The following is a 23,913-nucleotide window of genomic DNA, read 5'->3' as shown; positions in this document are numbered from 1 at the left end:
AAAGAATTCCATTCCTGTGTTAAAAGCTACCACATGGTACCACTCTTTAAAATTTTTAATTTCACTCATCCTCTTAGAGCCTTCATGCATATATTTAACTTTCTTTCAATAGAATATGCCAAGTTTAGAGGAGGAAAGCTCTTAATTAAGCTTTGGAAAATGTACAATATCAAATCAAGAGATGCTTTTTATATTCTTATTTTTTCCAATGGATAGATTATTCTTTAAATAAATGAATATTGTTCAAGCCTTTAGTTCCACTAGTGAACTAAACTGGTAGACTAGTATCTTATGTACCATATTTGATCCATTTTTTTTTATGAGAAACTCAAACCAAGCATATTCAGGAAGACAGAAGAATACCAAGTATAGGCATTAGAGAAAGAAAATGGATTACTAATTCCAGAGCACTTCTTAGGCTACCAAACAAATTCATGGGAATTCCTGCTGTGAGAAGTGGGATATGAACTACTTCATGGTCTTCAAAGTAGAGTAAACACCTCACCCTTTAAAAACATATACCTTTCAGACAAAGGTAACTGATTCATGCATTTCTTGGATTAAATAGTGCTTATGGCATAGCATTTCCTAGTTCAATATTAGTTGGCTTGCTTGAAGTACAGCTGTAAGAGGAGGAAAGATTAGGATATTAAAGTGCAGTTCTTAGCAAAAAGTAAAAAGAATGACACTCTTGTGAATCTGCAAGATATTTTCCAACATAGAATACTTAAGCATCTCTTTATCTTTAAAGGCTCAAACAAATGCAATTTACCTAATCATTACTAAGATCATTTTGCTGTCAGTGTGCTGGCTGACCATAATCAATTTAGTATCTATTTTTCATTCACATCCTTCTATCTGTAAAGTGGAATAGTGGTGCTGGATTCCCCTATGAAGAGTTTTGAGAGCTTGAGATGCAAAATGCTTTGAAGGACCTAAGGATTCTAATTCTTTCATACTGCATTTGTGAAGAAATCTTTTAAGTAACTTTAATTCATTACCAATACACTTCATTTTCTGATCATTTTTTGCAGCCCAATTATTCGATGCAATTTACATGAAATTTCATTTCCTTTTGTAATGCTGTTTCCACTGGATACGCAGACAAGACTGAGACTTGCTATTTGGTTTCACAACAGGCTTAATGTTTCAGTCAGTCTGTCAAATGTAAAAATACTGCTGCTATGTAAATTTTTGATGCAGGTTTGCAAAACAAACAGTAAAAAGCTTTCTGTTACAGAATAATTGTTAGCACTCTCTTCTTACCGGCTCTTTCTCTCTTCTTTTCTTTAAACCTTAGTAGCTGTGTGTTCACTACAGTTTTTGTAAAGATACAGTCATAGTTTCCTTCCATTTCTGTGTTTCATTGTGGAGAAACTGCTCTAAATATTTATGTAGAGCACTTTGTAGCATTGTAGTAAACCCAGACTTCAGTTGCTGGCATAGGAATTTTCCTCCAATTCACTCATTCAGTCTAGGAACCATTAATATCTGATGATCATGACTTTAACTGTTCTATGTTAGAATATGGAGCATAAGCTAACCTTTTCATTCAGTTTTTTTGCAATCACTTGCTTTAGCTCTGTTCAAAGCTCAGACATGTCTGATCATTTTCCTTTTATTTTCTACAGGATCTTATGGCCAAAGTGAGAGCAATGCTTGCAGCTTCCAAAAACATACAAACTAGTGCCTCCTGAGACCTGTTGAACTGACCATTAAGGAATTGTGTGAAAAAGAACAATATTGAAAAAACTGCCTCATCTCAAATGTACAGCTGAGCTTAGCTCACTTGGTTCACAACTCGTCTATTACCAGAACTTGGGGAGCTAAAACCTATCTTTCTGCACAGACGCGTCTCCTTGAAATTTCATTAAACTTTTTCAGCCAGAATATCTTTGGGAAGTTTTTGTTTTTTGTAAATTGATTTTTTTGACTAACTCTTCAGTAACATTTTATGATCAGCAGTCTATATGTGTATATTTGTAAATACCATGTTTCTGTGAAAGAAGTATTACACAATAAAGAAGGAAACATCTTTCATTAGCTAGAGTTTTTGTGGAGTCCTTAATTGTTTGCAGTTGACTTTTGTTACAAATGAATTTCCTTTAGTAATTTCTGCTTTTTAAAATAACAGCTGGTCTAGCCTGCTTGACTAAATACTTTTTATCTTCCTTCATGCTTGGAATGATCTTAAGAAAAATGCTTATTTGGTTGGATGTTAGTAGTGGATAGTTTGGGGACAAAGGGGCATGATTTTCTGTGCATCATTTAGAAAGATCTCTGAGCCTCTGTTTGAGGAGTTGATCCTTTGAAGTCAGTCACTAATGGCCAGTGGCCTGTTTGTCTTAATGTGCCTTCTTCTCTCTGGTTAGCTACAGAAAAGAGAATACATTTTGTGGTCATTTAATTACATACTTTACAGAAATCCAGCATTCTTCTTGTTTAACATCTTTCATACAGTTGAGAAAGATGTTTCCTAACTTACGTTTTACTGGCATATACCGGTTAACACTTTTCAGAAGGCTTGTGGCCTCAGTATAATTGCATGTTTGTTTATTGTGCGTTCTTTGTTGTACACCAAGACAATTATTTCTTTTTAATTTAAATGATCTTAAAATGAGTGCAGAAGGGCATGTGTGAATTTTTCCCCAAGCCTGCTTTAACTGTGAGAATTTATAATAGTTGGTGTATTCAGGGGTGCTGTCATCGGCAGTTACCCGATTCCACAGTGAGTGGAATCAGAGCTTTTAATGACCCCTGAAAAACTTTGATCTATCATCAGAAATATTATGGTTATAGTGACTCATGTCCTAATTTTCTCAGATTTTATAGAGAGTAGGTGGAGGTTGGAGATGGATTAGAGAAATTAACGTGGTGAAGTTTGCTCATACAGACTAGTTGGTAATTTAACTACACAGATTAATAACTCCAGTGCATAATCTCGTTCAAAGCAAGGGGATGATGAAAAACAGTGTGTTCGTATAACTCAAGCTTTGAGTAACGTGATGGTCAAAATGGATGTTGGTATGCCACTCACTCCTTCGAATACAAGAGACTTAAACCATTGAAGCAATAATCAGGTTTCTTTTCAATTTTTGGCAAGTCATAATTAGCAGTTTACACTCCTACAAAGAATATAATACTTTGTCTGATGCAGACAAATTTCATTGTCCACGTAAATGGCGATGAAAAAAAGCCATCTAAATGGTAATGTAGAATCATGTTATCTGCCATTTACCTAATTATTTCAAGGTTATTTGTAATGTTTTGACTGACAAAAATAACTTTCGACCAGTGCAAGAATGGTAATATTTTCTCTGTATGTGTTGATGAAACAGTACTAGCAGAGACAGAGGTAAAAAAAGGACTTAAAGTAAATTACGCAGGCAGCTGTTGTGGATTGTTTTGCAGTGTTAAATTTACAGCAGCTATATTTTTCCCTTCTAAATGGAGTTAAAAGTCTCACCATAGTTAAATAATTGGCAGATTGGATGCCAGTTGTTTGTCATGTAATAGGAAAAAAACCCAACTCTTTGATAAAATAGACTGGGCAGCTTGTTTTGCTGCTGCTTTGCAGATTTATTCTCTTTGAGAAGGCTGTTGCTTTAATGACTTCTTAAAATATTATCCCTCCCTCTGAGCAAGCCTTTTTTGTCTTTTTTTTTTTTTCCTCTTCCTCCCTTTTGTGTATGAAGTGAGATGAAGGGTTTATCACCAAGAAGATTTAGATTAAACAGCATTTTTATACACTTTCTGTTGTTTACTGAGGACTGTTTGCATTTAGCACTTTCTCATGGGTCGGTGCATTCTCTAGAATTTAAGAAGTAGTAGTGATTTTATGGTGTTATTTTTTACTCTTTCCAACCACAATGGACACTTTCACTGTATTAAAGGAGCTTGAACTGCTGTATGAGAATAATTCCTTTGTATGTATTCACATTTAGAAATTAGTGCTGCTTTTTTGGTCTGTCTTCACAGGTACCGGCTGTGTTATAACTGATTATGAATACAGCATGGAGCTTGTGATACAGTTGGTACTGTTTCTGATGTCTGGTATATCAGGAGAATGTGTAACCGGTAACAAGATAATGTCCTAAGAACTTCAGACTTGAAGATTTTCACATTTCTGTTTCCCAGGGACAGATTTTCAGTGCAAGCCCTGGAAGAGAACTCTCTGTGGACCCGGTTATAGGATCCTGCTGAAGCATCTGGGACCACAGGCAGCAGGTCTGGGCTTTGCAGGAAGAGGGGAGCTCACACCAGCCTCCCATCCACAGAAACTGTACGTACTTAATTCTTTGCAATGTGGCTATGCACCAGGAGGCTTAAAGAGGCCCTGTATCACCCGACTGTATTGCTAGAATTTTGTTTTGATGGTTGCTACAGTGGGGAGTGAAGAAATTGGGAATTCAGCTAGAAGAAAAGGGGAGCTTTGAAGTAGTCATGAGGAAAGCACTGTGATAGCTCCGAGTTGTCAGCAACTGGTTTTGGTTTTTCAAATTTCTGTTTTGTGGGAACAATATGAGACTGCTTTACTTAAAATTTGGTCAAATACAGTAATTTAAGCAACTCTTTTAGCTATAGCTAATTTGAATTGTTTCCCCTGCATGTGTGTAACAAACCAGAAGGACTGGAGATGTTAACTCTAGCTTTCCAAGGCACTTAGGAAGGGCCTTCTTGTCTGTCATGTGCTGGGCAGCCTATTCTCATTGTCTTAGGGGTTTTAATCGTATTTCTGAGGTGAGGTTTTTTTGTCAGTTTTTACAATAAAACTTCGTTTTCCCTGTTCACACAGAGAAGCCTTCTCTCAAACAAATTCCAGTGGCAGTAGCAGCTGCTCAAGAGGTGTCAGTTTTTATTCTATGGAGATTAAGGTTCAACTGAGAAATCAGAGAAGTACTAAAAACTTTGCAAATGATTTAGTGGTTCAAAGTGTAACAGACTTGGGTATTTGTAGGTGTTACACACATTTTCTCAGTGATGGATAGCTTTATGAAACAAAGCTAATGGGACAAAGGCATTGCTGCAGCAACTGTAGTGTGTAGCCTTGAGTTCTCCGCCTTTCTTTGTCAAATGGAAGTGAAACAGATGTTAGGTGCTTGTATACATCTGTCCTCCAGTCCCTGGTATCAGTTTATTTTAGAGTGTATTTCTTAGTACAGCTGTTTTACTTCATAAGTTTTGCCTAACCTGCCCATCTAGGTATAATCTTCATAGTTCAATAGGTGTATTAAAGATGCTCTAATTTGAATTAGATACGTTCAACAGCTTACTACTTGGCTCTTCAGTCTGGTGGGTAACCTGTTAATAATAAAGTTAAAATAACTTAGATATCTCAGTATATACTTAGTTTTCTACAGGTGAAGGGACCTTGCTGCCACTTGTAGGGCAGCTTCTATTGAATTGAGCTAATAGTTTGCCATTGAACAATTTGACTCTGTCAAGAAGCTGACAGCCATTGAGATATATCTGCCATCTCCTTGCATTGATCACAATTTCACATCTGTTGTCAGTTGTAACTCTTTGTATTGTAACATTTCGTTTGACAGCAATTACTTTGAAATGTACACTTCCTCACTTCTAAACTTCATGTATTAGAGACAATCAAGCCTATACTCTCCATTTTTCAGCAGGGCAACAAATGATAACATTTAGAATTCATGTTTTCTTGGATTTAATGCAATGTCTATTATCTTGTGTGAAGACATTTTACTGGGAAATCCTATTACATTTCTACTTAATTGAGTTGCATTTATCATCTGTTCCTCTTTTCCCATTCCTACCCAGCAACTAATTACATGAAGCAAAGAAGTAAAAGACCTGTGGACTGAGGTTAGTAAGATAATAAAGCATTTTCTTTATTAATTTTCCTTTTGCCCCATGATCTGAAATGATGAAATGCAGCATTGCACTTATCTAACATCCTTATTTTCATCTTGTAAATTAACTTGGCTACAACTTTATGAAAATTTGATTGAAATTCTTCTAGATGCAGCTCTTGAAAGCTCAGTGTTTGAATTTTTTTTTCCTCCTGTGATTTAAATATGCATATGTTCTGAATATTTTGCTTTTAGACAGATCCTCTCAGCACCAAATGTGTAGTTCGGTTAAGAATTAGATGTAAAACGAAAGGCTTTATTGGAGCAGTTGGTTGGAAACCAATACCTGCCTGCACACTAATTAGGTTTCTTTCTTTCTGGTGGCCAGCTTGGTCTGGTATTACTCTTGTTATTCTGTTTGAACCACTGAAGGATCCTTGATAATTCTTAATGCAAAGCATGTATTTGATTTTTTGCCATTATTTTCCCTGCTCTGAATTACAAAGGAGGTGAATGTAGGTATGGGAATACTCTACTGGGTCTTATGTTACTGTTTATAACAAATTCACTTTTACCTTCCAGTGAACTTCAGATTTCCACGGTGTGAATTTAATATCTTTAATTTGAATGGAGATTATAATCTCTTGCAACAATTAATCCTGAACATCTAGCATGACAAATGTTACAAAAAGCTCTGCCAGACCATTTTAAAAGCAATGGTGATAATCTGCCATTTCTGGATCTATGCCATACTCTACTCAGGAGAAGTACTGTAACTTGGTTTTGATAAGAATGAAATGGCTGCACATCTAAATGCATGATGACAAAGACTCTTTAGACTGAGTTTTAAACTGTTGGTGACTAAATAGAAAGTATGATGACTTCCTGATGATATTTGACAGTTATAAATACAGCTGCCTGGTTGAGTAAGAGAAATTCCAGTCTACAAAACTGGAGAAGGGCAGATGTGACTTGTATTTCCTGTATTAAAAAGTAAGAGGATTTGTCGTTTCTTCTTAAAATGCAATCCAAGTGTGTTTGTCTGCAATTTATTTATTAGGATATGGTAGCCTTGCTGGTTGTAGAACTGTCTGTTAAATTATAGCTCTGGTTTGTTATAAAAGCTTTTTTCCTTCATAAATGTTAAGGCTTGGAAAAAACTAACCTTAACTCTGATCAAGAAATAAGTCAGAGGATTTGGAATCAAAAGAAAGAAAATAAAGCTAATCTCTCTTTTCCATTTTCATTATTATTATTATTACTACTATATTTTATTTAAACTATAAAACTGTTCTTAACCCATGGTTCTACCTTTTCTGTAGAACCCATCCCACCAGGGCAGGGGGAGTGAGCGAGCAGCGGCATAGTACTTGCCAGCTGGGGTTAAACTGTGACAACTGTCCGCAGGTCTTTGAGTGCCCTAGCTTATGCACAGTGAAGATTTTAAATCACCATTTACAATGATTAAAAGACTTTATTAAAATCATAAGGTGTTACCTTAAAAAAAAAAAAAAGGTGGTATGGGTGAAGCCACTTTTACAATGGCATCATTACAGTCAATTTTCAGTAAGCTATCTATGCTGCAGGAGAAGTTAGGAAGTTATATGATCTTGACCTCACCTAGAAACCTTCTCCCAGTGGATACTCCACACAGAGTGAAAAGGCAGCTACTCAGAGGTGTATTTCTGTCAGTAAAACCCTTATTCCCTTGGATTCTTATAGTGAAATACGTGGGATTTAGGTGTAATGGTACCATAATGACAGGCAGAGGAATGAAGGTTCTTCAGGGACTCCAATCTATTGTTTTATGTTCCCAGAACTAAACATTTCATGTATTTGCATAATAATAAGCCACCAGTTCAGTCAGTTGAATCATGAACTGTGAAAGCCTTTGAGTTTGTAAGTTAATAGTTTTCTCAGAATTGCCTTTGCGAACAGAGAACAGACAATCATTATCCTTTTGTGCTGGTCACTTACCTGTTTTGGTTCACGCTGTCCCTGTGAGTTGTGCTGCAATTTACAGAATTTGCAGTGGGAAGGTATTTCCAGCTCACTTGTGTTCTCTCTGTCAGGGCACTGAATACAGTGATAGACCCTAATGGTACTGATCAGCTTGGCATGGACCTTCACCCACAGCCTTTGACCCAAGACCCTGTTTCAGCTGAGCATCTTCTCTCTCTGCTGAACTGGCTGTAGGTATGTCTCCCTAGGTCCATGGACCTCCTTCAGGGAGCTGCTGGCTGTAGCCACTCCAGCTTAAGCAGCTGTTGTCATTGCCTCGAGGGCTTGTGAAGACAAGTCAAACCTGATTGCACACAGACACTCTGCCCTAACTCTTCCTGCTTTGAGTCAAGGGCTTGGATGCAACGACCTCCAGAGGTCTCTGCCAACCTCAGCTATTCTGTGGCTTGTGTTTGCTAACACTCCAAGACAGTCCATTTTAATCAGGGTGGAAATGACTGTGGTTTTGCCTCCACTCTGCATATTGTAGGTGAAATGGTCCGCTATGTTTCAGGAATAGTTTTTCAGAGCTATATTAAGTTCAAAGGTGAATTCCCTATCCTACCACAATAGGCAATAGAAATGATAACAAAGACTGGGAAAAAAGCCCCAGTGTACTAAAGTAGCTTAAACTTCCCTTCCATAAAATACACATTTAAAAATGTAGTAATACGCTATATAATCTGGGAAACCTCATAGATGAACATTGGCAGCTCCGTGATCCAATTAAAACACTCCCTGAACCCACACATCCCATTGCCAAAAACTTGTTACGCTCTAAACCTTTGTATGTCACATAACAGTTTGTCTCCAATTGCATCTTCTGTTTGTACTTCTTGAATGGGTGTAAGCTTGCCTAGTTTTTTTTAATCAGGAAATGGGAGAAAGTGACAGTCTCAAGCTGTCACTATGCACAGAAAACATCGAGACGTACCTATTAATCCTGCAGAAGCAGCACGTTAAATTCCCGCTGTTCGTAATCTTCCGTTGGAACCAATATTGGCTAATGACTTTAATGGTATTGCACTTGGCAAAAATTAAACGCATCTTTCATCCTTTCCTAAAGCTATTTCTGTTTCAAAGCACTGTAGATAAGGAGACAAAGTGGACAAAGAATTATTATATGTTGAATTTAAGAGAATAGTGTTAAAATGAGTGAGTTATCAGTTATCTGGCAAATCTGATGGCATTTGTCCAGTGTTTCTCAGCTGGCAAAGAGACATTCACTCAGTTCTGACAACTGAATGATTTTGATAACACTGTGGTAGTTTCTTGAGCATGGGTACAATATGTGGTGTGGAAAAGCTGTTGTTCTCATACTGTGACAGTGAAAATTTGCTGGGTTTAAGGCCAGTGCAACCCTGCCAATGCATGAGGTCTTATATCTTTAGAGGCAGAAGCAATTCTGTTTCCTTCCCAGGATAATGACTACTTTACATAGAGCTGAGGATAACAGGCAGTATGCAATCAGACTGCTTGCTTAGAGAAATGATTGAGCTACTGGCCTTCAGAATCGTTGAAGTTGCTGCATCTTTTTGACAATCCTCCAAGCCCAAAGCAAAGGTATGATGTAGGAAAGATAGGAATGTGCTTTCTGTAACATCTAAGTTAGGTAGGTCTTTTTTTCTCAAGGGCAAATCGGTTGAATGCCGTTTTGTAAGTAGGGGGTTGGTTTTATTGCCTGTGTCTCTGTTTGAAGCAATAAACAGTTCATTCTTCCTATGGGTAAGTGGGTGACATCTCACAGAGAGCCAGAAATAGAAACAGCTATTGAGGATGTGCATGGGTGAGAGACCTCTGCTCTCTGAATTGGTTGCTCATGATGAGGTAGGGGAGTACTTAGATTCCCCGGCTGCCCAGTTTAGACTCACTGTCTTGCTGCATACACTGTGCTGAAATTTGTACTGTCAGAGGCACTCTGAAATGTCACTGGAAATTAGGTTTTGTATCTTGCTAACTTCTCAGTATTTTCTTGTGACAATACAGAGGAACATGAATGTGATGATCTTACTCAAGCCACAAGCAAACACAAGACACCAACTGTTCTATAAGGAAAGAATATTATTTGCTCTTATGCCTTAAGAATATGCAGATATAGTAAATATTACTATTTATCCTTTAAAAAGTTATGTTGTGGGAAATCTCCTTCCATCAGAGGCCTGCCTGCATGCAAAGAGAGAACAGAATACATTCTAAGTATCAGTTAAAACAGTGTACAGAGTTTAAAATGGCAAGAATAGATTCAAATGGGTGTTATGAATTACATGTAGAAACTTGTTCAGGCAAGTATAACTTAGATCCCACAGCTGGCATCATTCAGGAAATCAGACCATAGAACAGAACTAAGTAGGGTGATTTCCAGTTTCAGCTACAGTTCAAGATTATTCCACTATTGGGTTTGTTTTTGTTTTTTTTTTTTGCCTTTTTTCTTTATTTTTAAAATACTGCAGATACCAACCTTGCTTTTAACAACAGAAGACATGGTTCTGTATTTTGATGTGTTTGGCTCAGTCTTACTGATGTTCTTTCTTATTTGGGAGTGAAGAAGGGGAACAGTGCTGTGATTTAATGTGTTCACAGAATCAAGAACTGAGTTGTGAAAACCTGGGTTGTAAGAAACTAACAACTTGGCTGAAGCATCATCTAAACAATGGTGGGTGATTCACAGTGAGCTGAAATGTCAAAACACATGTATGTACAGTGTATGTCCAAAACCGGTGGTAGGTACATGGCTGGGGAGCTGTACCTCCATTGCCAGTGATGGTAGCTGTGGGTGAAGGTAATGCACTTGGCTGCTATTCTTCATGCTTCAAAGTTGTCCCTTTCCATTTACCTTGCTAAAGATCTGGAGAGTATCAACTTGTTAAGTCTGAAAATAGTGACAAGTTTGGGCAGCCATCAGCTGATTTGATCCTCTCAGGGAAATGCCTTCTTGGTCTCTTAAAAGGCTGCTGCGAAGTGTCTCCATACAGTCTCAGCAGTCTGCTGTCTGTGAGTGGATCTTCCTGGATAAAAGCAGCTAGTCCCCAGATGCTTACAAGCACTTTTTTCCTTGTGGTACATGCTTTCTGCTTGGCTAGTGACTCACTTGTGACCAGTCCAGCTTCAGCCTCCTGAAAGCCCCAATCTCATGTCAGAAATCACAGTGTTCCCTGAGGAAAGAAGTAAGCAGTTGTGACCCTAACGTAGTACCCCATGCTGAAGTTTCATTTCTAATAATGAGTACCTCAAAGCTCAGTTCTAACTCTGAACTTGACAGACCATACAAAACCCATTTTTTCAAGGTCTTTCATTATCTGAATGCTGGGACTTTCAAGACCAAAGTTTTACAGTTTTTAGCCCTTAGCTAGTAATGAGTTTTACACCTTAATAAAAGCTCCAGCAAAGTAAGATCTATCTGCAGTTTCTTTAAAGTCACTGAAGAGTCACTGATTTCATTCAGGCATTGTCAGCAGTACAAAAGCAGCTTCTCAACAGTCTTCTGTAAATGAACTGTTACCTTAAGAAACAGCTTTCCATTACTGTTCTTGTATAGTTACTTTTTCTATCCAAATCACATAGTTTGAGTTGAAATACTGTTCACTCCATTATAAAAAGCTTTCAACACCATTTCTGTTGCCTAGACAGAAATTAGCAGGAGGGAGGTTTCACAGAACCTCCCTGAAAATGTATGGTCTTTGCAGAATGGACTGCTTATAAAAAGCCTTCCAAATCCTCCTGTTGTTCATACCACAGAGGCCAGGTCTGTGAATGATCTGCTAATAAATAAAAACGACGTGCCAATCACACTTGTTTTTCTCCACCTTCTTAGAGAGGTATTTCAGTGTTCAGTGCATAGCTGAACTCTCTGAAAAACATTCCAGATGATCACTCATTGTGTCAAATTATGCTGTATTAGGTGGCTGATAGGTGGCTATTTGCTGGTGTGCAGCTGTAATTCAAGTTACATATGTGGGTTTAGTAGTCATGGCTTCAGACAATGGCAGGAAATGAGGGAAGTATTCCATTTTAACAGCCAAAGCAGTATGAAAGTAATGGTTAAGAAGTGCCATTTGGGGACAGGGCCACCTGTGGCACTGCTGCAGGGCTGGGGAGGAGAGGACATGCTGTGATGCTGTCCCGCTGGCAAGATGCATTATATGAGATCCTGCCTTCTGCTGGCTACGCTTCTCAAGCACATCTGCTGGCTCATGCTGGCACCAAGCTTTTATATGACTGATTGGACAAATAACTTCAGGACTGTTTTGAGAAAGCAGTGGTGACAACCAGAACATTCAGGAGATTTTAATTCTTTCAAGAGGGGAAGAAAAGGTAAGGGTTGAATCTTAAAATACTTAAGCCTAGTTCAAATGTGCGACTTTAGCCACAGTATCTGGAAACCTGTTTTTATGAAGAAAATGAAACACTCATTGCAATGTAAAAATGCTGCTTTCAAAAAAGTCAGTAGTCTGTAAATGGAAAGGAAGTCAGCCCCACAAGCAACAAATCAAATAGAATGTTTTTTTTATTCTGCCAGCTGTTGATGTCCTGAAATAACAAAGAAAAATGCTGTAAATATTGCTGTATTGGAACACTGAATCACTGAATCTAACTTTCCTTTTAATTGGACTGTCTGGAGGATGAGCCTCTGCAGTGTCTGGAAGTACCCATGAAAACTCAAAAGGGAGAAAAGGGAATATATTAAAGTAGCTAATTTGTAGCATGGTGCCACTCTGCCCTTTCCATTCTCCCTATCAACAGAAATCATAACAGGCTAATTCCTCACTGTAAAATGTTCTTTGTTATTTGTACCGCTGAAGCTAATGGTGTGCTGCACAGAGTGAGAAACAGGGAGAGGGACTGGTACTATCAGAGAAAATAATCATCTCATTCCCTTGGAGCAGCACTGAAAGTTATTCTGCAAAAATGGTCACCCTCACAGAAGGGAGGAAAAAGCCTCTCTGCTGCCACATAAAAAGCAGAAGAATTTGCCTTTTCTATTCAATATTACAAATCATATTGCTTACAGTTTTAGTAACAAAATTTGATGAGAAAGAGGAACTCTAAATCTCAGAATCTCCTGTTATCTTTATTGATCCCTGTTTGTAGCATAAATGCAGGAGCTTTATTGAGGGAAGGACCCCTGGGCACTGGAGTCAATGCTCACACCTGCAGGCTTAAGGCATTTGCTGCCGCGCAAGGACTGCAGTCCTATGAGTGCTTCCCCTAGTTCCTGGTCAGGCTGTTGGCTGTGTTGTTGACTTGCAGTAAGAGGTGTTCAGCGATCTGTGTCCTTCAACCTACCTCCTGCAGCCCTGCTGATGAAGAAGTACTGTTAAAGGTGTGTGAAGTCAGTGTGTCCTTGCGGTAGCACTACTCCTGGCTGGCACGTTTGTGTTGTGGGGCAGCAGGCAGCAACAGGGATGCGGAATTACAAATAAAGTCATAAAAGAAGGAATGTTTGGAGGTGCTTTGTTGTTCCTGTGTTGGCTGCTACCAACTTTAGAAGTATTTCAAGCTTTTAGTTAAATGGAAAAATAAAAGGCGACAAAGCAGTCCTTCCATAGCCAAACTATAACCTGAATCCCAGCAGCACACGGCTCTGCTCTCCTCAAATACGGCTGGTCAGAGAGATCTGCAGGAAGTGCTTTAAAGACTGTGTTATTGCTTCAGCTTTAGTTTATATTCATTACAACTTTTGTCTTTGCACAGTATAGCCTAGCATTGTGAATGTTATTATCTGCTGGCTTTGATTGTCAGGATTCGTACAAAAATGTTGCTATTTGGGTAATTGAAGTCTGGCCAAGGGCACAACAGCAGGAATTGGGCTCTTCTGCTAATTGCACTGAGCTTCCTACCTGTTAATTTATTTGGATAAATATTATCAAAAGGCTTTGATAATTAACAGCTATTCATGGAATGTGCTTATCACCTGTCACCATCCCCTTAGACTGTGGTTGTAAAGTATGGTTGAAGACTGCTTCTCCAACTCTGAGCCCTGTCTGCTTGTTGTCCTGTGCAATGAGGCTAAAATCTTCTGGAGACCGCACTGCAATGCAGGTAGTAATCCTGCACTGAGATGTCTGCAGCCCGTTCTGTGAGCGTAATGTTCTTGATAAGAAATGCACTTCCAGTACTGAGAGCTAGACTGGTATTTCCTAGTGCCAGAGGTGCTATATGAGACTTCTCTAATGTTTTAAACTGCATTTTTCCCCTTTTCTAGAACTTAGAGCTTACTTGATTTTCAGCAGCATCATAGCATTAAAACTGGCTTTTGGGTTAACTTAAAACAGATTGAATTCTTGAACAGTGGAATCTTAACAGTGCTATGCTAGATTATGTGCATTTCATTTGCTTTGGGTTTGCATCCTAAATGCCTTCACATAGATGAGGCAATAGTTTGCACTTTAATGCAAGAAAATGAGGTTAGTGATGATGTATGAAGGAACTTTCCTTGCCTGGTTCCTTCTTTTGTGCTTATTATTTCCAGCAGCAAGAGCACTGAAGACTTCCTTAACTGATGGATTGATTCAGGTCATCTCAGAGATAGGTAGGGAAGAAAACTATTGACTTAACAGGTGATGCTACCAATAATATGAATGCATAGATAAAAATGACATCTCAGGGTTTGAAACACGAAGTTTTCTGGGCTGTAAATAGTCTCTAATATCAAAAAAAGTGAAGCTGAACCTTAGCAATAATTCTTTCTTCAGCAGCAATCGGTCTGTGCTAGGATATATTTTTATATCCTAGTTATTGATCTTCTGGAGAGGTGTTGTATTGAAATAATTATTTCAGAGATTGAAGGAAAAGGAAGATCATCTTTGCACAAGAGGGTTTTTTTCATTACTCAAATATATTCATTGTAAAAATATCTTCCTCAGATAAAAGAGGTGAAGATCATTCCCAGCATCCAGGGCTGCTTTTTTTTCTGCTCCATCTGCCACAAGTTTTGCAGCTGGCACAATTCATTAATTCTGTTCAAACTGTGTTCTCTTAAACCAGCAATGAATTTGATCATCAGCATGCTAGGTTTTGAACATACAGTTTTCTTTTTACTCTGAGCTACTCACCAAGTATTACTATGCAACACAATAGCTTTTTCCTGGGCTTTCTCTGGAGTGGCAGAGTGGAAACAGCAGCATATTGATGGTGTGATGGCATTTATATCTCCTTGGTAGGAAATTGGTTAGTAGCCATTATGACTAACATCAGCGCTAGGAAGGGACCAGTCCTGTCACCTTCCTGAGGGGAAGATCCTACAATTGCCAGGACAGTCCAGGGCATCAGAGCAGACTGGGACAGAAGTTAAGAGGAGGGAAGAGTTTGTAACAAAACAACTAGGTAGCCCAGGGAACATGGACAGGCATGCAGGTATGAGGAAAAGTTACAGGGGCAGTGGGAATGAACAGGAATAATAAAAACTGGAAAGTCCAAGGAGAGAAAAGCACATGCGAGCGACAAGCCTATATAAACTTGCACAGATGTAGGCATGGATAGATAGAAACAGGGAAGTGCCAGGCATTTATGACTATCTCCATAAAGCACACTCATCTTCAAAAGCATACTGTCTACCTCTTCTGAAAATTTACTGTTTCATGACAAAAACCCCAGTCCTATAAAGGCTCCTGATACATAATTCATGTAAGTAAAGGGTTCGCTTTTCCCTTGCAGATCTTCCTGGAGTACTCCAGGGAGATCTGTTTATCAGGTCCAAAGCAAAGCTTTGTTTTTCGCTCTCCTCGTTGACAAAAAGCCATCACAAAGTTCCAGTGTTCAGAGCAGCATTACAGTCTGAACGTGTACAGGACCCCATTGTACTGCCACAATCCTGTCAGCTTTCCTGTGAGTGACGAACTGCTGCTGCCTTCATCTCTCTCTCTGTATATTAACAGCAGATTTGTTGACCCTCACGTTTGCTGTAAATGTGTCTCAGTAGAGCTGAAGCAGCACACACAGTTTTTCCAGGGGAAATAATAGGTGACTTAATGGAGAAATCCACCCTCTCCTTTGACTACCCTGTACAAATATTTCTGTAGCTGCTGTAAATTCATACACGCTAATGAGCTGAGAGCAGCTTCCCGGGATGGGAGAGACCAATCCTGAAGTCTTCAGCAAACCAGGGCTGCCCATGGGGCAGCGTGTCTGGATGAGTGATGGGGACTGCAAAGACAGAGCTGTCAGTGCACAGCTGAGCTTGCCAGCTCCTTGTCACCCTTCCACCCTCCTCTGCCCCATTCTCACTTGCCCACAATACTGTGCACTCCCCAGAGAAGCAGTTTTGATTGTGGTCAAACTGTAGTGAAACCCCTGCCTCAAATCACTGCAGACATTTCTGTGATCCTTGCCCTGCGTGGAAAGTCGACAATTCACCTTATCCACACTGCCCCATCCACCTCCGATCCGTCCTCCGCATTGTGTCCTCCACTGCTGCAGAAGGAGCCTTCTGTGCACAGGAATTTTTACTGCATTTATTTTCCCCATGTCCTTTTCACATGCCCACGTTGTTTTAAATGCAGCATGGAAAAACAGAGAGGTTCCTTTAAATATGTTTATTATTTCCTCTGCTAAACCTAGATTAGCTTTTTCTGATGGTTATTATTGAAAATCAGACTAATTCACACTTGTTAATGGCAGGTTTACTGGCATTCATGCAACTGTTATTGTCAATATAGTTAAACTACTGTATGTGTGTTATTTCAGAAGCCAGGCCTACTGAGCTGTATTTGCGGCCAGTGGGTGCCATTCTGTTGCCTTCATGGGCATTTCAGGTACTCTTCAGCAGCTGGTCAAACCTGCATGCTGTTGGCGATGGTCTTGTTCCACAGATCTGGGGGACGGATCGGGAAATGTGAGTTAAGTTCAGAGTTGCTGTCTCAATAGATTTCCCATTGGGCAAATTGTTTCCTATTGTTTCCTTAGGCAAAGCAGTATCTTTTTCCAGTCCCTGTTTGCAGACAGGTAGGAAATCCTGTCCCATGGCCTCAGCTGAAAGGACTGTGATGGGTTGACCCTGGCCAGCAGCTAAGCCCTCACCAGCCCTCCTTTTCTGTTCTTTGTTTCTGTTTGGTTTTGTCTGTTTGTGCGTGGGGATTTGTGGGTTTGGGTTTGTGGATTTTGGGGTGGTTTTTTTTCATTCACAAAGGTACATTGATTAATTCTTCACTACTTACATATTTCTGTTTAAGGTGCATTACCAATGGGGCAGGATGCAGAGTGCATCCTTTTTGTTGCTGGCTGTTAAACAATGTGTCATGTTTCTACTTTAAAATCCCAGATAATTAGCTAAATGTACCCAAGGAAACCCAACTTTATACAAGGTTGCTGAATAATTGTTACATTAATTTAAAATCAGCTAGATTGGAGTCTTTTCTGTTCTGCCTTTGCTGATACAGTCTGGAAACGGTGGGGATCTGGCTGTTTGCTGAAGACAAGGACCTCTGAGGCAGATAAAACATGACCTTTATGCTGCTGGGGCATGTCCTCTCAACACACTGGCGGTATCCGCACAGGAGGGAAGGGAGTTTGGGATGGAATATGGGAAGTTTTTGATCATGTAATTGACTTCCCTCCTTGTGTGCTGAAATACCTGTAAAAGTGCCTTAGTTTCTGCTAAAAATAAATAAGAGAAGTAGTCTCTAACACCCAATTATCTCAGATTGGGAGAAACAGTTGTGTAAGGTTTTAAGGCAGCCTTCAAACAGGCATCTGAAGCTATGTCCAAATAGCAAGCGTAGGCAGATGTAGGATAGAAGGGAATGTGATTAGCAGGCATTGACTTAAGGGGAGCATGGGGTAATAAAAGAGGTGTTAGAAGATAAAACCAAGGGATGTGGGAAGAGCAAAGCCTGTGAAGTAGCTGTTGATGAAAAAGTAGGAAACTGCTTCAATGGAGATGTCTGGGGGAGTGGTCTAAGGCCATCAGCTTTTGAACAGAACTGGCCCTCTGGCTATAAGAGTGGGTTTGCCACCTGCTGGAGTGGGAGCACAGGAAACAGGGTGACTGAAAAGCAGGTTTATGGAGAAAATTCGGAGTTTTCCAAGTATGTTTGTGTTTTCCTCTAGAGCAAAACCAAAACCTTTCTTGCAGCCTCTGTGTGGTGCTGTCATAGGAGAGGCAGCCCCTCACTATGCTGCCCTGGCTGCACCAGGGCTGGGCTCTGTCCTGGGACAGTGCTGAGCTCTGCCTGCTTTTCCCCTGCAGGGATGTGCATTGAACTTGGCCAAAGCCATGGGTGCAGGCTTGATGAGAAACACACACTGCAGACCTAGTCTCAAGAGGTAACAGCATACCTTCTGCATGCCCGCTCTTTAACAGTCCTCTCTACAAAGTGGCCCGAAGCCCTGAGTTCTGTCTGAATCCTAGAGCAGAGAACTAATTTATTTAGGGGTTTTTTCCCCTCCCAGAAATCCCACTGCCGCCGTAGTGCCAGTTTCCACTCTTTCAAGCCTTCTCCAAGCAGTCCCCAGCTTCTCAGAGGCTGAGCAGGAGGAAAGACACAAATCAATGCCTGTCTTGATGCTTGTTGTGACCTGACACACCTGATACATTTCTGGCTGCTGGAGACAACCGGAGCAAGCTCAAGTGCCTTTTCATGACACTTGCTTTCCTTGCACAGGAAATGACATCTGACTCTTTCTCAGTAACAAAACCCCACCAGCACTCAAGGGATTTGTTGAATTTGCCAACACGCTTCCATCAAGTGCTAAAACACTTGGAGGGTGGAAGCCAGGAAGTGGTGTGGCTGCGGTCCCCGCTGGGCTCGGTGTTGTTGCTCCCTACTAACATCCATCATGACACATGTCAAGGCCCAGACAGACACTGAGTGAGGGCAGGGAGGGAGCAAATATCCCAGCTCTATTTCTGCAGATACTCTGCAGCCAAAACGACCAGGGTTTCATTCTTTTATTATCAGTTTTCGGATGTGTGTGGGAGACTTTGGCACAGAACTTGCAGAGGACTCTGCTGTTTGTGCCAGCAATCAGAGCTGAGTTAGGGACCTGATGAAAAGAGGGGACAAGGACACTGAGTCAGTTTGCAATCTAACCCAATATGTCAAAGGCAGAGAGGGGGGGCTTTGGTGGTGCTTAATGGACTGTCCTTTAGAAATGCAGTGTTTGCCTCTGGGGATGATGCACTCGCCTGGCTGAGCTGGGAGTACTTGCAGTGAATTAGGCTGTATAATTTCAGGTTGCCTTTGAGTCAAAGAAAGTTTGTAGAGATTCGTTCTTTATTTATTGATGTATTTTCTTTTGCTTCAGAGAAAGAAAAGGAAGTTTCCTGCAAGATGAAAAAATAGAACCACTTTTCATCCTGCCTGTAAAAAGTGCCTCAGGATTTTTATGAATTCCTTGTTACAAATTGCCAGTGAAGTTAATCGGAAGACTGGACAAAAACCCAGATTGTTTGGTTTTTTTTTTTTTTCTTTACATGAATTATTGCCTTTGCTTTGTCTAAGTGCACTCAGTGCCTGAAATATCAAATGTGTCCATGTGCTGAATACTTCTGGAAAGTTTAAAAAAAGAAAGGGGGGGGGGAAGCAATTGAACCAAGCCCTGAATTGCTCAAAATCATTCTTGCATTGTATCTATCTCATTGGCTTAGGGCTTGACAGTACGTCAGAGGTACAAAAAAGACAAAGCAGCTGTGCTTTCTCTAGTAAAGCAAACCAGAGCAATATGCTATGACGAGCTTTTGTTGTTCCTGCAGCCCCAACTGGGGCTGAAAGCACCCAATGTTTTGTGCTTCCCTTTTGCTAATCAGGGTGGCCATTTCTAGGTACCAGGGATCTGTCCCACACCAGCACTGGGAAGCCCTGCTGCCTTCCTGGTGCCTCTTTGTAGCTGTATCTTCTCACAGTCATGGTAAACGTAATAAACACCTCTGCTGGGAGACCACTGGCTTTTCTTTAGTCCGGCTCTCACAGCGGTGGAAGAAGCAATGATCCATGCTGAGAACAAGCAGGAGGTAACAGGTTTCAACGTGCTTTACTGCACGGGAATTACAATGGCATGGCAGCTATTATCATTCATTTAGGGGCATGGAGGCTGACTCAGTGGAAGTAAGGCTCTAAGGTGAAATCTGCTCCATTATTTTCAATCAGAGATGTGCAGAGCATAAATAGGTTGGTATCTTCAACATGATCAGCAAAACAGCGCTGGATTAACTACCGTGTAATGCTCTGCTTTATTTATGACAGGTCTGGATGTGCCTCATATGACAAATGTCCCCACATTTAACCAGTCCCCACCTGCAGCAAGGCTGGTGGCTCCCGGCTGCTCACATCACGGCTCGAGGGCTGCAGACGGGGCAGTAAATCCGTGTTACTCCTTGAGCTCCTTTCTTGGCTCAGCCCAAGATGTGTGCAATTTATGTCATCCTTTGGCAAACAGCTTCCGCACCGATAAACCAGAGTAAGAGTAACTTATGTCTCTTTCCTGCTGCCTGATTAAGGTTTTTAGGGTCAGGATTCTCTCATACAAGCTGTGTCCTGTACCTGCTATGGTACGGTCCGGTCTCAGTCAAGCCCTTTCAGGGCTGTTTTCATACCAATAAATGCAACCAGATGCAGGTTGACATGGGGCTGGATGGTAGCATTATATTGCAGCCACATTCCTGAATGGCAGCCAAGGTTCCCTGCCTGGTAAAGAAGAATATATAGTGGCAAGTTTTATGATTTGCTGGGACTATGGCAAGGGGTGCAAGGTGGAAAGTCTTTCTTAAGGCACTCATTTTCATGTGAGTACACTGCATTTTAAGTTTAAAAGGTTATTAATTTTCCTTATGTGCTGGAAAATATATAGGGTGTATTTTCTAGCACAAGGGATTCTCTTTCTCATGTGCTGCTGTGAGCTTCACTGACTGGGCTGACAGGTCACTGGCTTGGACTGCAGTTCTGCAGTAAGACCCTGATAATGTGCCCAGCTCACCCCGAGGCACTCCTTGCTGATGGCAGGTCCTGCATGGGATCCTGGCATCTCATGGAAAAATGCATTTGGAGTGAGAGGGGAAAGAGCAGGAGGACTCATGGAGGCAGTAGGGGGAGGCAGATGGATGGGTATCACAGTCCGGTGGCTGCAGGATTAATGCTCAGCTGCTTTTCGTCTTGCACAAAATACCCAAGAGATGAAGAGTTAAAGGAACCGAGTGGTGGCTTATGTAAGTGCGTATGTAGCACTGGCATAGTGAAGTCCATTGTGTCAGTTGTTTTTGACTGAGCTGCCAGCCAGGCACCAGTGAAGGGGAAGAAATATGGGTCTACTTTTACCCCTCAAGATGCTGCCCTGAGCCCTGTGCTGATGTGTGTGGGGAGAGGGAGCTGTGTGCTGCTGTGGGACCCAGTGGGACTGGCACAGCCCACCAGCACAGGCAGTTTCGGGGAGTGTGGGGACACAACTGCCCCATGGCTGGAAGCCTTGTGGCAGGGTATGAACCAGCCTGGCTCTTGCATAGTCTTTGGGAGAGCAGATGCCACCTCCCTTTGCCCACCTCAGGGCTGCAGATCTGAGCAGCCACTCCACCCACTAATTATTCTATATATTAATATGCACATATTAGTATTATATAATATATACAATATAAACAAGACCTTGTCGTAAAACCTTCCATTTTTAAAAACCTGCTGGCTCCCTCTGCTCTTTGGTCTGGTGGGGAAGGAGAAGCAGCAATACCCAACTTACCTCCCCTCTACCACCCATACAGTGGGCAACTCTCTTGCAGCTCATGCTGCATGTGCTGTCTGAAGGCACACAGTGCTGATGTGTCCTCTGCTGCAGATCTGCTCCTTTACTGCGGGGCTCATGTTTCTGAGACAGCTTGGCCTGAACTGGACACACCACATCAGCTGAAGTGCCTTGTTTGACATTAGCATGGTTGGTTTTTGGTATAACTTCTTTCAGGCCTTTGTCATCTGTGTGCTGATTACTGATTTTCGCCTCCTTTATACCCTAGCGAGGTGCGAGAGCCCTATAATCCTTCTCTCTCAGCACATTAGTGTAAAGCCTCATGAATCTCTATTAAATTTGAGAGAGAACATGAAGATAGTTTGCAGCTGCCTTGTTGATTTTATATTTCCCCTCATTGTAGTGCCTTGCCGTGAAGCTGAGAATTAAATGGCTAATAAGGCATCTGCTCCAAGCAGGAGTTTCAAGATTGTGACACAAACAGCTGACATCAGGGTTGGGGTTATTGGTTTCTCTTGCATCACATAATCATGTTATTAAAATCTTTAGAGATACCTGATTAGAGATAGTGAATGTCAAAGCCAGCTTAGCTAGCTGAGTACATGAGTAGGAAGCAGCTGGGACACTGGAGCCATCTCCATTGGATGCTGCAGCTCTGCCTGCGAAGTGTCTGCAGCCATGGGGCTGGGTAGCATCTGCAGGCAGAGGACTGCAGCGGTGTGGATGCATCATGTGTGATTGATAAGCTGGAATCCTTAAAGAAATAGACTCTGAAAGGAACATGAGGGTGCTCTATTTGGGGGTGACAGCTGGAAAAGGCATTGAACACCTCCCAGCAGCCATCTGGAAGAGCAGCACCCAATGGGAGAAGAACCATCTCTGGAAGTAGGAGATAAGCAATGGCTGGTCCAAGGCCAGGCTTGTGCACCATCAAGTGATGAGTTAGCTGCAGGCCTCGGAAGTGACAGTGATCTTCTAGCTGCACACTTGAGTAGCATATCCAGCATGGACCACAGAGCTCTGTACATGTATGATGAGCCTCTCTGCTCCTGAGGAGCAAGACGGGGATCAGCAAACTGAAGGCAGAGAGACTCAGTGGCAAAAACGAGATGATGGGGTTGTTCAGAGCCCCAAGTGCCTCAGCTGCACATGGGGGGCATCAGTGGGAGCAGGACAGGTCTGTCCCAGTGGGAAAGCTCAGCAGGCATCTTGGACATCGGAAGATGCACTGTCTAATTTTGGCTTGGGTGCAGATAATTGATTTTAAAAAAAATAAGTTAAAGACTACACTGTCAGACCTGTCATTTTCATGTTAATTTGAACTCCAAGTTCATACTAATTCAATTAATTAAAGCTATAGCTTGATGGAATGGGTCTGATCCATTCTGACTGTGGCCTTCATTGCTGTGATGAGCAATGCCTTGAAGATAGATTATTTTTTCAGATGTGCTGGGGACTGCTTCTTTTGTCTCCAGTTAAAGTGTTGCTTATTGCAGAGATCACAAAGTCACTGTCTGCTACAGCGGTGCACCTAGGAGAAAGGAAAAACTTTTCTTATTAATGAAGTTGCACCCATTTTCATTAAAATAGGTCTGTTCTACTTTGTTAGGATATTTTCATAATCTTTTTTTCTTAATGAGAATTTGCTGTAGGCTGGTAACACACATTTTTAAAGAGGAGGTTGCAGGTACTCAGCACTAAAACTACCACTATAGGCAGTATGAAGCTTGGCTCATCACTTCCAGAAATGAGGCCACTTTGGCCTTCCAAGGTAAAAAACATTGGCAGCAGATTAATGATCATCCCATGTGTGAAACAGAGTCTGATTCCATTCTGCCTTGTTGATGGCTTTGTACAAATACCTTGTCTGCTGGGGACCTCTGAACTTGGATTCTTTGTGGTGTTCAGCTTTTTCTTCCTGACATCTCAGATGTGGTACCCAGAGCAGAGGTGCCCCTGCAGTTCCATATTGCTGCGGAGGGCATATGAACTGATGTACTTCGTGGTCTTTCTGGTGATTAAACCTTCATTAAAGTTCACCTTTACCATCTTCAGCTCCGAAGTTTTTCACTACAGTTTAATTAACTTTTGAATGAAGACTGATCTGTAATAAGCAACTGTGTCTTCTAGGTCTTTGGCTGCATTGAAATCAAATTGGGTATTTTTATTCTTTTCTTTCCCACCTCCTCAGGCTCACCCCAAGCATAATGTCACCAATTTCAGGGATTCATTAGGCCCACAGTTTGTAGTATAGTTAAAATACCATCCAAAGAACTCTGCAAGAGACTTTCTGCTCTGCCCTAAGCCTTAAGTGCTGTGTGAATGAGAAAGACACACGTTTGTACCAGCAAAGACAATTCTGACAGTTCCTGATGGATTGGTGTGATTTGACACTTACCTCATATATTTTTTTTTCCCCTGCAGATGAAAT

General features: G+C 41.1%; 1 protein-coding gene across 6 annotated transcripts in view; it reads left to right on the top strand.

The window, feature by feature from the left end:
* SFSWAP (splicing factor SWAP) overlaps window positions 1-2,043 on the top strand; it is a 49,551-nt gene extending 47,508 nt beyond the window's left edge. For all 6 annotated transcript variants that reach the window (XM_065693149.1, XM_065693150.1, XM_065693148.1 and 3 more), the window contains one exon: window positions 1,632-2,043. In XM_065693149.1, the coding sequence (XP_065549221.1) occupies window positions 1,632-1,650 (19 nt within the window). In that variant the 3' untranslated portion in view covers window positions 1,651-2,043. The remainder of the gene's footprint in view (window positions 1-1,631) is intronic.
* The last annotated feature ends 21,870 nt before the right edge of the window (window positions 2,044-23,913 follow it).

Source organism: Lathamus discolor, chromosome 12 (assembly GCF_037157495.1).
Source record: "Lathamus discolor isolate bLatDis1 chromosome 12, bLatDis1.hap1, whole genome shotgun sequence".
Lineage (NCBI taxonomy): Eukaryota > Metazoa > Chordata > Aves > Psittaciformes > Psittacidae > Lathamus > Lathamus discolor.
This window is presented reverse-complemented; position numbering and strand designations above follow the sequence as displayed.